This window comes from Pteropus vampyrus, unplaced genomic scaffold (genome assembly GCF_000151845.1).
Source record: "Pteropus vampyrus isolate Shadow unplaced genomic scaffold, Pvam_2.0 Scaffold262, whole genome shotgun sequence".
Lineage (NCBI taxonomy): Eukaryota > Metazoa > Chordata > Mammalia > Chiroptera > Pteropodidae > Pteropus > Pteropus vampyrus.
Window position 1 is genome coordinate 1,567,714 of NW_011889043.1, and position 15,295 is coordinate 1,583,008.

At 36.3% G+C, this 15,295-nt stretch overlaps 1 protein-coding gene across 1 annotated transcript in view; it reads right to left on the reverse strand.

The window, feature by feature from the left end:
- The window catches only part of IQGAP2 (IQ motif containing GTPase activating protein 2), a 266,860-nt gene that overhangs the window by 213,344 nt on the left and 38,221 nt on the right, over positions 1 to 15,295 (reverse strand). Inside the window, exon 2 of the mRNA XM_023520410.1 lies at positions 6,185 to 6,284. Within this exon, the coding sequence (XP_023376178.1) occupies positions 6,185 to 6,284 (100 nt within the window). The remainder of the gene's footprint in view (positions 1 to 6,184; positions 6,285 to 15,295) is intronic.

Sequence of the window (15,295 nt, forward strand, 5' to 3'; positions counted from 1 at the left end):
TCTATTTTCTGTCTCTATGGATTTGCCTATTCTGTACATTTCCTATAAATGGATTTCCCATATGTTCCCTGTCCCCACATATGCATAGTCTCTCCCATTATCTACATCCCTCACCAGAGTATGTTATAATTGATGAACCTACATTAACACATCATAATTACCCAAAGTCTACAGTTAACACTGTGGTTCATTATTGGCATTTATGGGTTTGGACAAATGTATAATACTATTTATCTATCGCTGTGGTATTATAGAGTATTTCCACTGCCCTAAAAAACCTCTGTGCTCCATCTATTCATCTTCCTTCCTCCAGCCACTGATATTTTCATCATCTCCATAGTTTTGCCTCTTTCCATGATGTCATGTACTGGGAATTATATAGTATGCAGCCTTTTCAAGATGGGGTTCTTTCACTTCATAATATGGATGTAAACTTCCTCCATGTCTTTTTGCATGGCTTGATAGCTCATTTCTTTTTTAGCACTGAATAGTGTTCCACTCTCTTGGAGATACCACAGTTTATTTACCCATCTACCGACTGAAGGTATGTTGGTTGCTGCCAAGTTTTGGCTATTATGAAAAAGCTTCTACAAACATCCATGTGCAGCTTTTTGTATGGACATGAGCCTTCATTCTGTAGGGTAAATAGAAGGAGCATGATTGCTGTATCATATAATGAGAGCATTTTTAATTTGGTAAGAAACTGTCAAACTATCTTCCAAAGTAACTGCACCATCTTGGATTTCCATGAGCAACAAATGAGAATTCTGGTTGCTCCACATCCTCATCAACATTGGTGTTGTCAGCATTCCAAATTTTGGCCATTATTCTAGATGTTTAGTGATACCTCATTGTTATTTCACTGATGACATGTGCTGTGGAGCGCTTTTTGTTATGCTTATTTGTCATCTGTATGCTTTCTTTGGTAAGGTGTCTATTAAGGTCTTTGGCCATTTTAAAATCAGGTTGCTTTCTTATTGTTGAGTTTTAAGTGTTCTTTATACATTTTGAATAACAGTCCTTTATCAGTGTATCTTTTGCAAATATTTTCTCCCAGTCTACGGCTTGTTTTCTCATTTGCTTGACATCATCATCTTTTGCAGAATAGAAATTTTTAATTTTAATGAAGACCAAATTATCAGTTCTTTCTTTCAAGAATCATGCCACTGGTGCTATATTTTAAAAGCCATCGCCATATTCAAGTTCATCTAGCTTTTCCAGAAAAGCTAGATGAACTTGAATATGGCAATTTCATCTAGCTTTGATTTAGTTCATCTTCTGTTATCTTTTGAAAGTCTTATAGTTTTGCATTTATGAAGAGTATAAGATCTTTGTCTAGATTCATTTAACCTATGAAAGTCCAGTTTTTCCAGCACTATTTGTTGAAAAGAGCACCTTTGTTCCATTGCATTGCTTTGCTTCTTTGTCAAAGATCAATTGACAATAGACCCTATTTATAAGGGTCTATTTCTAGGTTCTCTATCCTGTTCCATTGATCTATTTGTCTGTTCTCTTACCAATGCCACACTGTCTTGATTACTGTAGCTTTATAGTAAGTTTGATGTCATGTAGAGTAAGTCCTCCAATTTTGTTCTCCTTCAATATTGTGTTAGCTGTTCTGAGTCTTTTGCTTTTCCACATAAACTTTTTAATCAGGTTGTCAGTATCCACAAAATAACTGGCAGGAATTTTGATTGGGATTGCATTGAGTCCATAGATCAAATTGAGAAGGATTGATATCTTGACAGTACTGAGTCTTCCTATCCATGAACATGCAATAGCTCTCCATTTACTTAGTTCTTTGATTTAGTTCATCAGCATTTTCCTTACATAGATCTTGTACAAATTTTGTTGAACTTATACCTATGTATTTCACTTTTAAGTACTAATGTAAGGTATTATGTTTTCAATTTCAAAATTCCAATTGTTCAGTGCTGGTATATAAGAAAGTGACTGACTTCTGCATATTAACCTTGATTTCAGCAAGCTTCCTACAGTTGCTTACTAGTTCCAAGACTTTTTTCTTTCTTTCAGGTTTTCTATAAAGTCATGTTATCTGAAAACAAAAACAGTTTTACATCTTTCTTCCTAATCTATATACCTTTTATTTCCTTTTCGTGTCTTATTTCATTTTCTAGAATGTCCAGTACAATGTTGAAAAAGAGTAGTGAGAGGGGACATCTTTCCTTATATCTTAATGGGAAAGCTTCGAGCTTCTCACCATTAAGAATAATACTGGCTGTAGAATTTTTGTTGATAGTCCTTCTCTATTTGAGGATGTTCCCCTCTATTCCTAGTTTACTGAGAATGTTTATCATTAATAGGTATTGGATTCTGTCAATACTTTTACTGCATCTATGGATACAGTCATGTGATTTTTCTTATTTTTAGTCTGTTGATGTGATGGATCACATTAATTGATTTTCAAATGTTGAACCAGCCTTGCATACTTGGAATAAATCCCACTTGGTTGTAATTTATATAATTCTTTTTATTCATTATTAGTTTCGATTTGCTAATTTTTTTCTCTTTTTAAATTAGTTTCAAGTACACACTACCTTGGTTAGACATTTATATAGTTTATAGCTGAATGATTTATGGTATGAATATACCATATTTTGTTTATCCATTCATCAGTAGTTAGATATTTGAGTTGTTTCCACTTTTTGCTCTAATGAATAATGCTTCAATGAACTTTTATGTGCAGGTTTTCTATAGACACAGGTTTTCAATTTCCTTGGTGGTGGAATTGCTGGATCATATGGTTAACTCTGTATTTAATTTTTCAAGGAGTTGACAGATTGTTTTAGAATGCAGCTGCACCATTTTACAATCCAACCAGCAATGTATGAGAGTTTCAATTTTTCTACATCCTTGCAAACACTTGTTATTTATTGTCAGTCTTTTTTATTACAGCCATCCTATTATGAAGTGGTATCTCACTAAATTTTTTTGATTTGCCTAATGATTGATGTTAAGCATCCAGTCCTGTTTTTATTGTCCATCTGTACATCTTATTTGGAGAATATCCATTCAGAACTTTTGTCTATTTTAAAATTAGGCTACTTACTTTTTATGTTGAATTGTAAGAGTTCTTTATCTATTCTGGATACAAGTCTCTTATCAGATATATAATTTGCAAATATTTTCTCCCATTCTATGGGATGGCTTTTCACTTTCTGATGATATCCTATCAATCAAAAAGTTTAATTTTTATGATGTCTAATTTATCTATTTTTCTTTTTTTGTTAGTTCTTTTGGTGTCAAGTCTCAGAAACCACTGCCTAACCCAAAGAAACAAAGATTTGCTTCTATATTTTCTTCTAAGAGATTTATAGTTGTAGTTCTTACATTTAGATTAACAATCTATTTTAACATAATTTTTGTATGCGGTGTGAGGTAAGGATTCAAATTCATTTTTATGCATGTGTATATACAGTTGTTTCAGCACCATTTGTTGAAAAGACATTTTTTTCCCATTAAATAGTCCCAAATGATTGATTTTGAGGTTAAACTAAGCTTGCATTCCTGAAATAAATCCCTCTTAGTGGCATATAATCCTTTTCATACGTCACTGGACTAGGTTTGCTAGTGTTTGGTTGAGAATTTTTGTATTTGTATTCATAAAGGATATTGGTCAGTGGTTTTCTTGAGGTATCTCTTGGGTTTTGGTCTTATAGTAATACCGGGCTCAATAGAATGAGTTGGAACGTGTTCCCTCCTCTTATGTTTTCTGAAAGAATGGGAAGTTTTTTGATTACTAACTCAATCTTCTTGCTAGTTACAAGTCTATTTAGGTTTTTTATTTCTTCTTGTGTCAGTTTTGGTCATTTGTGTCTTCCTAAGAATCTGTCCATTTCATCTAGGTTTTCTAATTTGTTGGCAAATAAGAGTTCATAGTATTTCTTCATTGTTCTTTTTTATTTCTTTAATGTTGATCGTGATATCCCCTCTGGATAAAGAATATTTTAAACAGCCTGATACTAGTTATCACAGAATCTTGAAACTAATAAAACCAAAGTTAAAGATACACTAGACCTTTACAATTCTGAGTTTTTAATATATACAAACTAGAAAGACTTCCAATTCTCACTTCTGGAAAGAAAGAAAAGAGGCACAAAGATAGAACCAGCACATTTTTAATTAACCTCCTCTGAATATGTTCAATTGAAATAAGGAACAAGAAACAGTTCCTGGCAAAACTTATACATTCTAAGTATACCATTTATTACAAACGCAATAACCTAAGCCAACTATGCTCACAGGAACACAAACATGCATGCACTATAATACACCCAGTATGTAATTCCTAAGGCTTTAACATTTTCAGAATTCTGTATACTATGCTTTCTGCAATCAGAGCATACAATTAATATATCTATTAATAGCCACATAATTTTTACATACTCTATGACCAAAAATCATCTTTCCTGAAAGTCACAGAAAGCGTCCAGATCTTAATAAAGAATTCATAAATACATAATACATCAACTCTCTCCTTGTAAAATAAATTGCTATCATCTTAGAGGAAAAACTATATATTTTATAGTCTTCTTTTTCCCAATGAAACTGTTCCTAAGGACATATTCTTTAAAGAACCTGGGCTAATCGTTATGTTGACTTTTCTAAAACAAAATTAAAATACAGAATTTTGGAAACAGTAAAGATGGCAAGTTTTCAAGCTATATTGATACCACTTTGAAACATTCAGGAGTAAATTATGCTTATCATCATACACCTAACTGGCATTATAGTTTACAAACACTTATACCTTCATGATTTTAGCTGACTTTTAGAAAAAAAAAAGTCCATGAAGTAGGGCAGGTGGCGGTAACATATTTATCACCCCATTACAGAAGAGACAAAACTGAAATTCTCAAGGAGTAAATGGTGGCATAGCTCATAAATGGTGGCGCTGGGACTAGGAAATTCAGTCTACTGACTCCCAATTACACACACCTCTGTGTGCCGCTGCTTCCCACTTACAAAAAACAGGAGGTAAAAAACTTAGAACGCAAAGTGTGTGTCAGGAGGAAGTTTCCACTAACTCTCCTTAAACTTTTTCATTGAAAGCATGTTAATTTTAAATGTCTTTGAATCACTTTCCTTATCTAACTTTTGAGCAACAACTTGACTAGAAGCATCTTTTTAATAATCTTAGACTGAATCTTCAATGACCTGCAACCTAACTGCAGAGTTCATAGATATATTAAATAACCTTTCAAACTTAATCTTTAGAACTTGGAGTTATAAGACTATTTAAATATAAAACAACTCTTGGAAATGCCCTTTTAAGCAATTCTGAGGCCAAATTAGCACATGTGTTACTGAATGTTCTGCACATGGATTAAAAACCTCATTCTTCTAGCTCTGTAGATAGCTATTTGTTAGTGATCAGAGATAACACCAATGACCATTAACTAAATGTTTATTTTCTCTATAGATAAGAGAGCTGGAACATATCATCTGTCCGGGAAACAATGCTGTTGCTCGATCATAGCGCAAAGCACTAATCGGAATCTAACTCAGGGCATATGAGCACTGCAGTATTCATCCAGCAAAGGACAAAGTTCTGATTCTTCTGACACAGAGGCCTAAGTGCAAATACCTTCTTTATCTTCACTTTCTCCTTGGAGAACCCTACATCTGCTTATAATCTAATAAGTCTAAGAGTCAATGTGAGTTTAGAGACAACGTATCCTAAGTGGCAATACATCCATGGGTTAAAAAAGAGATTGCTGTCATAAACCTATCCTCTAGCTTAGTGACCAATGGACTTCAGTCCAAAACACTTTTGTCCTACTGGGCATTTATAATCATTGAGGGAGAGGGGTGGGGGCGGGGGGAAAATCTGAGGAAGCTCTGGAGGAAAAGGAAGTTGATAAATCTCTGCTGCTACTCCTTATCCAAGTCAGTGAAATGAAAAATTTGAAATAATCTGCAATTTGCCCAGAGATTTCCTGGGAGGCTCTGAGGAAGAAAAAAGAACAGTTGCCTCCCTAGTGCCTTGATATTGGCTGTGGTAGCAACTTTTTCTCATGTGTGCCTGACCGTTTATAAAAAACAGGTGGTTTTTCTCCTATTACCCTGCTACCAACACGACTGCAAATGAGTTATTAAAAGTACAGTACCTAAAGCTTATCTCCAAGAGTAGGTATGCAAATAGACTAAGGCTGGATCTCACCTTTTGGCTTCCTCTAGGTGGCACAAATATTCATAAGCGATGTTCTGCCGCCTCCTCTCATCCATCTCCTCTGCAGAGAGCCTTTCATCATCCACAATAGCTAAAAACAGAGAATAATATCACATTACTTGTAAGGGCAGTTGTCATCAAATAAACACCTGAGACAATCAACTAGAAAAAAAATCATATGAAGTTCAACATTGAACAGTGAGACATAGGGGTACTGAAACACCAAAGATAGAAAGAGATTTCTATCTTTGAATTTTACAATATTATATTATTTTTAGCAAAAAAAAAAAAAAAGTAATATTGAAGTACAGGTTGAAATTACTAAATAATAGAATGAGAATAGCAATCACATTTCATAAACATGATGCCACAGGAGTTAGATAGACTCGGATCAATTAGAGTATGGTCTACTTGCAACAACTTTCCTTAACAAGCTTGTGGAATTGGTCTAGTGGCTCAGCTTGGACAATCCTGGAAATTCTGGGGTTGAACAAAGAATCTACAGGACCTGTGTTTTCATCTCCTAGAGGAAATTAAGGCTTCTCATCCAACTCAAATCTATTTTACAGATGCCAAAGTCTCTAAAATTCCTCTCACTTACTTCTTGGCTTTTATGAAACTAATCTTCCTGGTCAACAGCTCTCCAAAGGAAAAAAGCAATGGAGAGAGCAAGTGAGCAGGGTTTTCAAGCCCACATTCTGTAATCCAACAGAAGCCTAGTTTATAAACTTCCACACTGCAGCTTTGCTTTTCTGTAGAAGACACAGCCTCCCCATTTCCTGACTGCACTTCCTCTAGACACAGCCTTAACAGCACACAACAGTGGCCAACTGTCACATCAGCCGACTCTTAGCTGTCTATTTACATGACAAGACTCCTTTTTCATAAAAAGTACCCTTTTCTCTCTTCAATACTGAACTTCAATTCTGATAGCTATGAAACAAATTTGGTTTCTAGTTTGTTAGATTACTCATCGAATGAAGACAATGTGTGTGGACAGCAGGGACATGGTTGCATAGGGAAGGAATGTCACTGTTTGCTTTTTTTGTTTTCTAGTCGCTAGCTCGTCACCTATTTTTATAAACGGGACCCTTGGTCCTAAGTAAAAGAGACAAGAAAGTGAAGGTAGCCAGTCCATCTCTAAGAAAGACCACTTCCATGTTCTACTGATAAGAAATCCAAAATATCATCCTGGTAGTCAAAAGAAATTAAGATCAAGCTTTGAACTCTTATTAGCAAGTACAATGCTAAACACTTAAGATCAAAAAATAATACCAAACGCTCAAAGAACTCAAAAGAAAGGAGAGATTAAATGGCAGAATACCATAAGCATATAAATATGTACTAGATGCTCATTTATTGAGCCCTTATTTTGTTTTAAGGCTTTCGGCAAAGTATTTTCTATGCAGTTTCTCATCTAAGTCTCATGATTCTATGAGGCAGGAAATCCCACCCTACATTTGAACTAGCAGGCTGAGAGATCATTTGCCCAAATAAAGAGCAGAAACATCAGAGCTAGAAATATTCAGATAGATGGAGAAAACAAGAAAAGTATGTAAGAATTGTGGGAAAAGCCATGTTAATGGATGAGGAGGAAAAGGAACAGCAGCAGCAGGAGAGAGAGGTGAGACAGGAAGAGCAGCAGGACAGGCTGGTATATGACAAAGCGGAGCCAAAAGAGCAGGAGCTTCCATACATATCGCCATGCTTTTCCCATCCCTCCTTCCTAATCCTTCCGATTTTCCATTGTGGCTCCATTCCTTAAAATAGGGAGACTGCATCCCAGATCAATGATACCAATAGGGGTCAATAAAGATTTTGTATTTGTCGAAAGCATCTTCTTTTTCTTAATAAACTGAATCTGATTTAATTTTAGAAGAGAGCTCTCAGGTTTAGGAAAAGTACAAAAGCTCTCAAGCAATCCTCCTCTGTAAGATTCCAGGTCTTCAACATCTCTCCCCTGGACTCTTACAGGAGACTTCAAGTAGCATCCCAGTCACACTTCTTCTTCTATCCATCCTCAAGGTCACCAGAAGCATCTTTCTAATGCCTAATCCCATTGATGTTATTCTCCCTCCCCAAAGTAGGGATACCTTAAAGGAAAGGATTCTTTTGATTCATCTTTATATCTTCCTCACATCTATCATGGTTCTTTGCACATTGAGAGCACTCAAATATTTCCTAAAAAATTATGTTCCAGTGAATCCTCACTAAGTGAGCTAACCACCACCCAATAATGAGTATACTTTGCAAATTATGATTTTTATCACCCTGAATTTTCTCAGAAGATATCTAGCACACCCACACATAATCATCTAATCCTCCATCTCCATTGTTCCTAACAGTTAATCCCCAGAACCCTCCGTGACTTCCAATTTCTCATTTTAAATTCAGTCTTAAGTCTGTATCCCATTTTTAAAAGGGTATTTTCATTTTATAGTACCTTCTGACACATCGAAGCTTGAAAACAACACAAAACTCTTAGTAAGGGTCCACATGCTCAGTGTACTCTCCCTGACATTAAGAATGAGCAAAAGGAAGCACTCTTACTGCCACCTTCCTTCTTGGCTGCTGCTTCCTCTCAGCCTCAACCAACCCACCTGGGAGGAGGCAAAAGCCCCAGCAGCACTTGGTCCTTAGGCTCTGTCCCTCAACTGCAATATTCCATAAGCCATAGAAGATTCTACTAGCTCAGGAGAGCGCTGAGGGGGCTTTCAAACTCTGATATCACCCTGTCCAACCAGAAGATCTGATTAAACTTTTGACTTTAAACACCCACAAAGCTTTAAATTGCAATTGCAACATACTGGCCACAGCTGATGGGATTCTACTTCTGTTTAAGGCTCAACACAAGGGTCGTTTCCTTCCCAAAGTCTTCCCTGTTGTTCCCTGATCAAAATATCATCTCTCCTGGTACCTCCTATATTCCCTAGTGTCCTCATGGTGTCCAACATGGGCTACATGCTCCACAAAAATATTTGATGAACAAATAATCTCTTATTTGGAAAGATTAATAAAGGGGCTCTAAAATATCTATATGAGGAAGTTTTATTTGCCTATTTTCACTGAATAAAATAAGGATGTGGTCATTGATATTGATGGAGCGAATATAGTACTATTCTACAGACTTCACTCAGCTAACGTTCAATCCATAGATTCCACAGGCCAGGCAGGAGCGATAGCACCAGCGATAGAGTAGTGAACCAATCAAACAAAAAAATGTTTGCCCTCATGAGACTTCCTTTTACACACCCATTCCTTCCCTTCTGACTTGGTCCATTAGACCCCAGACCTGGTCTACCGCCCTTCAAACCACACACTTTTCAACCTCCCCTTCCTTTATTTGTGACCTATTTTCAAAGTGGAGGTCAACGTTACGAATTTGAGAAAGTCTTAATCAGAGCAAAAGCAGATCCTTCTTGGCCACATAGGTTGCCTGCAAATATTTCTGCATTACTCAACAGTTACTAAGTGCAACTTCTGATAAGAGCCAGTGGCATGGATAATAACCCTGCCATTTAAAGAGCCATCATGGAGCTGATAAAAGAATTCACTCAAGTATGACTTTACCATCTATAAAGCACTTTTCCATGTTACTGTGTTTCTCATAATCACCCTGAGAGATAGGCTTTATCTCTTTCTTACAAACGAGCACACCAGGGTCATGGGAGGGAAAGGCACTGCCTATAAGCATTCGCTGGGTCAGTGGCAGAGCCAGGGCTGGAGCAGAGGTTGCTGGGCACTGCCGTCCTGCTCTTTGCCCAGTGCCATGCTGCTGTCAAATCTGAGTGAGTCAGGTTTGTCACAGCCATACCCAACGGCAGATCATTTACGTGCTCTCGGAATTGCTTTTATTTTAAAGTAACTTGATTAGCTGCAATTTCTTCTAAGTTCATCTTTATTGGCTGCTTTGAACACTAAGAAACATGAGGACATTGTGAAAAATACAACTTCCTGAAGTATTAGCAACTCACCAAACGCCATTTGTAACATTAGCTGATGTTGGCTAAAAGGCGGCATTTTAAAGCAATAACATTTTGTGGAAATCACAATATAGAGCTTATGCAGAGATTAAAGGAGCAGCATGGGAGTGAGTCAGTAGAGAAGGTATTGAAATAGAACCATAAGTTCAAGACAGAAGGAACATTAAGGAGTTCATTTCCCAAAGAAGACCCACAAAATCCAACATAAAAACAGCCCAAGACTTAACCCATTCATTAAACAGCTGGCATGGTCACTCGTTAATTTTAGCTGCTCTACTTGTTCCCTTCACATGCAGAGACATCAAGGCCACCATATCCTTTGCATTAGAATTCATGTGTTTGTTCAACAAATATTTGAGTAGCTGCTTTGTGCTAACCTGTTTTAGGGACTGGACACAAAGTGACACATATGATACATGAGGTCTCTTATGAAGTTTTTTTAATAAACAACTGAAAGTTTGAATAATTACAGGATGCTTAGAGAGGTGGGGATATACTGGAGGGAAGGTTGGCAAGAATCACAAAAACCAGGGTTGGAAAACTCTATTTCATAAAACAGTATTATTTAAGGCATTTCTCCCCCTAAGGAAAAGCAGATTGGGAAGATGATATGAATCATCAACTCATGAAAACATGAAACAATTTAGTCTTTTATGTACACATTGTTATTTTGTGAGACTCAAAATTTCTGTAAGGAACCTTGAATACCTTCACATATGTAATTCAATTTAAACAGTGTTGTGTCATCTTCTGAGAGTTGGAACCAGCTTTTACCTGGGAGAGAATACCTAAATGGTATCTCTCTACTCTCAGAACTTAAAGAATAGTTACCCTAAGGATGACACTAGAAGGAAGAGAATGGATTCCAAGACCCTAAAAGTGGTGCAAAGGACAGGGTTGGATATAAAGATGAGAGAACCCAAAGTCCAAGATTTCCAGTAAGCTGATACACTCAGTAAACTTGACCCGTGATATATTCTGGCTTCACACCAGCCTCCCTAAGCATTTCACAGCTACTTAATCTTAAGCCTTAAAAGTCCACATGATCAAACTTCCCTAAACTAAATTTTCTTTTGAAAAATGGGAAAACATGAGGTCGAAGTTGTTAGCAACCTGATACATATTCACAGGCACCATAAAGAATCTGAAATGACAGAGATTGCTCCTCCACGTGTTAAAAACAGGTTTCATCAAGTCACCAAAATTAGGAGATGCTCAGTGCAGAGGCTCACATCTCATCTGTCTCTATATCTTTAACAAGTGCCAGGTAAATAGCAGGTGCTCGGTAAAGGCTGCTAAATGGTGTGCTCAGCTTTGTGCTTGAAACACAAAGATGCTGTGTCCTTCACAGGTTTAGTCCTACCAAGTCCCATGCCCCCTGATGGTAACACAGCCATACTGTTCAGATCCTAAGGGAAAGTGGACTTTATTTAAAGCCTGCCCTCCACACCTTCCGTGGACCTTCTCTCCCATCACATATTTCTAAAAACTCTCCAAAGTTATAAAGTAACACACAATTTCAGAGGGCATTCAGGTTAGAAATGGTGGTAAGGGACTGTGGTCACCTCCTTTCATAGGACAAAGTTCAGCATGAGAAGGAGAATTTCCTAGGTGGGGAAAGAGGGTAAACCAACTGAAACGACACGGTTTACTTACAAGAGTTAAAGTCCCTGATTGGCTACCAATCTCATTTTTCCAGTGAGGTCATTAAAGCTCAGGATAACTAAGAAGCCTGTTTGTCATAATTATTCAGGAATTTGAGGAACTATTCCGAGCTTTGTGAAAATAATTCATCCTTTTCTGCATATATGCTTTAAATGTACATGGCATTAAGATCTACATTTAAAAGACAGTTCTATCCCACTTTTACACAAAAACGATCCCAAATCTTTCCCCACTATCCAAGAATGTGATCATGCTTGAGTACTTTCAATGCCATCTGTTTCTACTAAGCCTGGTAGAAAACTTAAGACACCTTTTCAGAAGAGGATCTCATTATAGTTCTCATTACTAGTAAAATTAATTTTCGTCTACTGTACAAATTTGAACAAGAATGTCTAACTTTTTTCATATATAATCTAGAAACTCAGAGTAGACCATTAGATGTTAAGGCCCACATACAGAGGTAAGCCAGCCTGCAGACTGGGATGAGAGGGAGAGGTCTATCTAGGACTTTGCTCAGTTTGGGAGAATTAAAGGCAATGAATCCTAGATTTGGGATTTCTTGACACTTATAATTTCAGAAAACATTTCATAGATAAAACTCATCTCTTTTGCTACCAAGTAGTCATGGGAAAATTCTACTTGCTCACCGCCTGCTCCTATACAATCTATCACCCTGCACAGACCTCAGTAAGGAAAAATGGAGTATCAAGTTTCCAAGGCCCATTTAAAAAATTGTAACTCCAACAATTGACATACAGAAGGTAACTGTAAAATCTTTAGTCTGGATAAGCTTCTACTATTTCTAAAATAAGGGAAAGAACTTCAACTCATCTCTACTTGAACATGAACTTTCTGTGCTTAAGATGGTCAGTACAAAATGCTTCAAATTATTCAGAACCAGTGCTAAAATGATTCTCCCTGTTCTCTATAGATAATGAATATTTAAAAAACATAGATGTTTACCTAAACTCTAATGTCCCATGGGAATATTTGCAACCGTTAAAGAGACTTAGCAGGTCTGTTTATATAATTACAGTCCCCTGGGCTGTTCTCAGGGAATGGCAAGTCATTGCTAACACTCTGCCCCAGTCCTCTCACAAACTTCCCCAAATAACCCAGAATTTCAGAGGATATTTCTACAAAGCTGAGAGCCATAAAAGATAATCGAATAGTTGAGTCTTGGCCCAATTTTTTTTACTACTAGGAGAAAAAAACTCAATAAATCACAAATAATTCAAAGGTAAGTGCAAGAAAACAAAACAACCTCTTGGTTATGAGTAGGGCTTTTTTCTGCATATGCTTCATGTGCTTATGTCATATTTCTCTAATCCACGTAAGCTCTTTGTGACGTATGTATGAAAAATAGCAGACAGAAGGGATTTACATTTAATAAGCACTTACTATATGCCAGATATTTTACATACATTATCTCTTCATCCCCGCAACCCCTTTAAGATAGAAATTTGAATCTCCACTTTCCCAGTGGGAAACAATCTCAGAGAGGTTAGCTAATTCAGGTTTAGGTATTTCAAAAATCATAAAAACAGCTAAATGGCAGAGTGGGGACTGGAAACGATTCTGAGTTCAAGGTTCTGAACTTCCTACGCTACTAAAGTGCCACCGCCTTCCTGCATGTAAATGCTTGATGACGAGCCCAGCAGCCATTAGGATCCTCTGAGGGTGCCATTAATAATAGTGTTACTGATAACTCACTAATTAGCAGGTAGAGTTGTGACTTTGTTTTCCCTGCTAGATACCATGTAAATTAATGCTACTATCTTAAAGAAGTACAGAAAGTAAAATTATAGGCTTATTTCTCAGAAATGTGGAAATCTCAAATGTAGTTCAACAAAGGAAAAAATACAATATTCGGTATTGCCAAGTTAAACTATATCAGGAACGCAAGGACAGCAACAAGACCAAAGCAAAAAACAACAAAAAACTAAATGACACTGCTTACCTGATACATCATAAGCAAAGCCATATATGATCAATAAATCCTGAGAACATATTTGAGAAAATTTAATATTTTTTATCTGAGGTACTTCCCCTTCCCCTCTAAAAGGTGAATTTCTGCCTAAACTGACAAAGATACCTGATAAAAAAAGAGATGTGGCTGAGTGGAAAGGACAGTAGCTTTGGGGTTAAATGTGCCTGTAACAGTGTCACAGTCATGGATGAATTAACTGGATAGACACACAGTTTCCTCATCTGTAAAATGGGAATAATGCTACCTATCCAGGAAACTATTGTATGAGTATTTTTCAAAATTATATATATTTTAAACCATTTGATAGTTAAATTATAACAGTCAATTATTAAGTTATAAAATGTAAAACATATAATAAAGACAATAGATAATCAAATAAAATTGATTATGCTCAATTTTAGTGGCTTTAGCACCTATCTCCCACATAACTTACAAATTGAATGTGTTTGAAGTTAAATAAATTGAAAAAAAAGTACAATTTTAATTCCACAAATAAATACATATTGAATATATACTTGTGTATATATATTCTTAACTGTAATAATTATATAAGGTTATGTTATCATACGTACTATAATTCAGGGAGGAAAAGCCTAAATCGAAATATACTAGAATGTTAAAACACTTGTTTCCAAAAAGGAGGGCTCTAGGATTTTTTCCTTAACTTTTTTGATTCTTACATTTTCCAAATACTCTATACCAAAGTGTGTATGTGTATATATATGTATATCATATATGTGTGTGTGTGTGTGTGTGTGTATGTATATCAGAAGTAACAAAAGATTCAATTTGTTTTACTGTTCAGTTAAAAAATATTTTTTGTTACTAAACATTAATATATACATAATACATATATATAATGAGAAAAAGCCTTAATGCTGCATCCATTGCGGAAATACCTTTCATGCACCTAATTGATCAAGTTGAACTTGTAAGAAAAGGATCACAGTCGTTCGAGATTTATGATGAATATTTAATCAGTTTTATTGTGTAAAAAATAATCGGAGACGTTCAAAACAGCAGAGAGGAAGATGATTAATTAATTCCATGACATTGTGAAGCCCTCAACGACATAAACAGCTTGGGTATGATAAGCTCATGTGAAAGAACAGGCAGGGTAAGACATAAGTGAAATGGAATAAATGTAAAAGACTCAAACTAGAAAAAGAAGAGAAGGCTGTGACAAGTTTGTGTGACATGAAACCTTTTAAGTCTGAATTAGAGAGAAGAAAGAAAAACACAGAGATGCTTTGCAAGGGCAGACTTTGGCAACAGAATGAACAGGATGAAGAGCATGGTACGGGGGAAGAAAAAGAAAGCCAACAAATAGCAGCCAACTCATTCCGTGACTTCAGATGGTGGAGGTGGAAACTGCACATGGCTCAGCACCAGAAAGGCACCCCAATATGCCAATTTCCATAAAGATAAGTTGGTATCGTTAAAGGGGGGAAAAAAGAACATGGC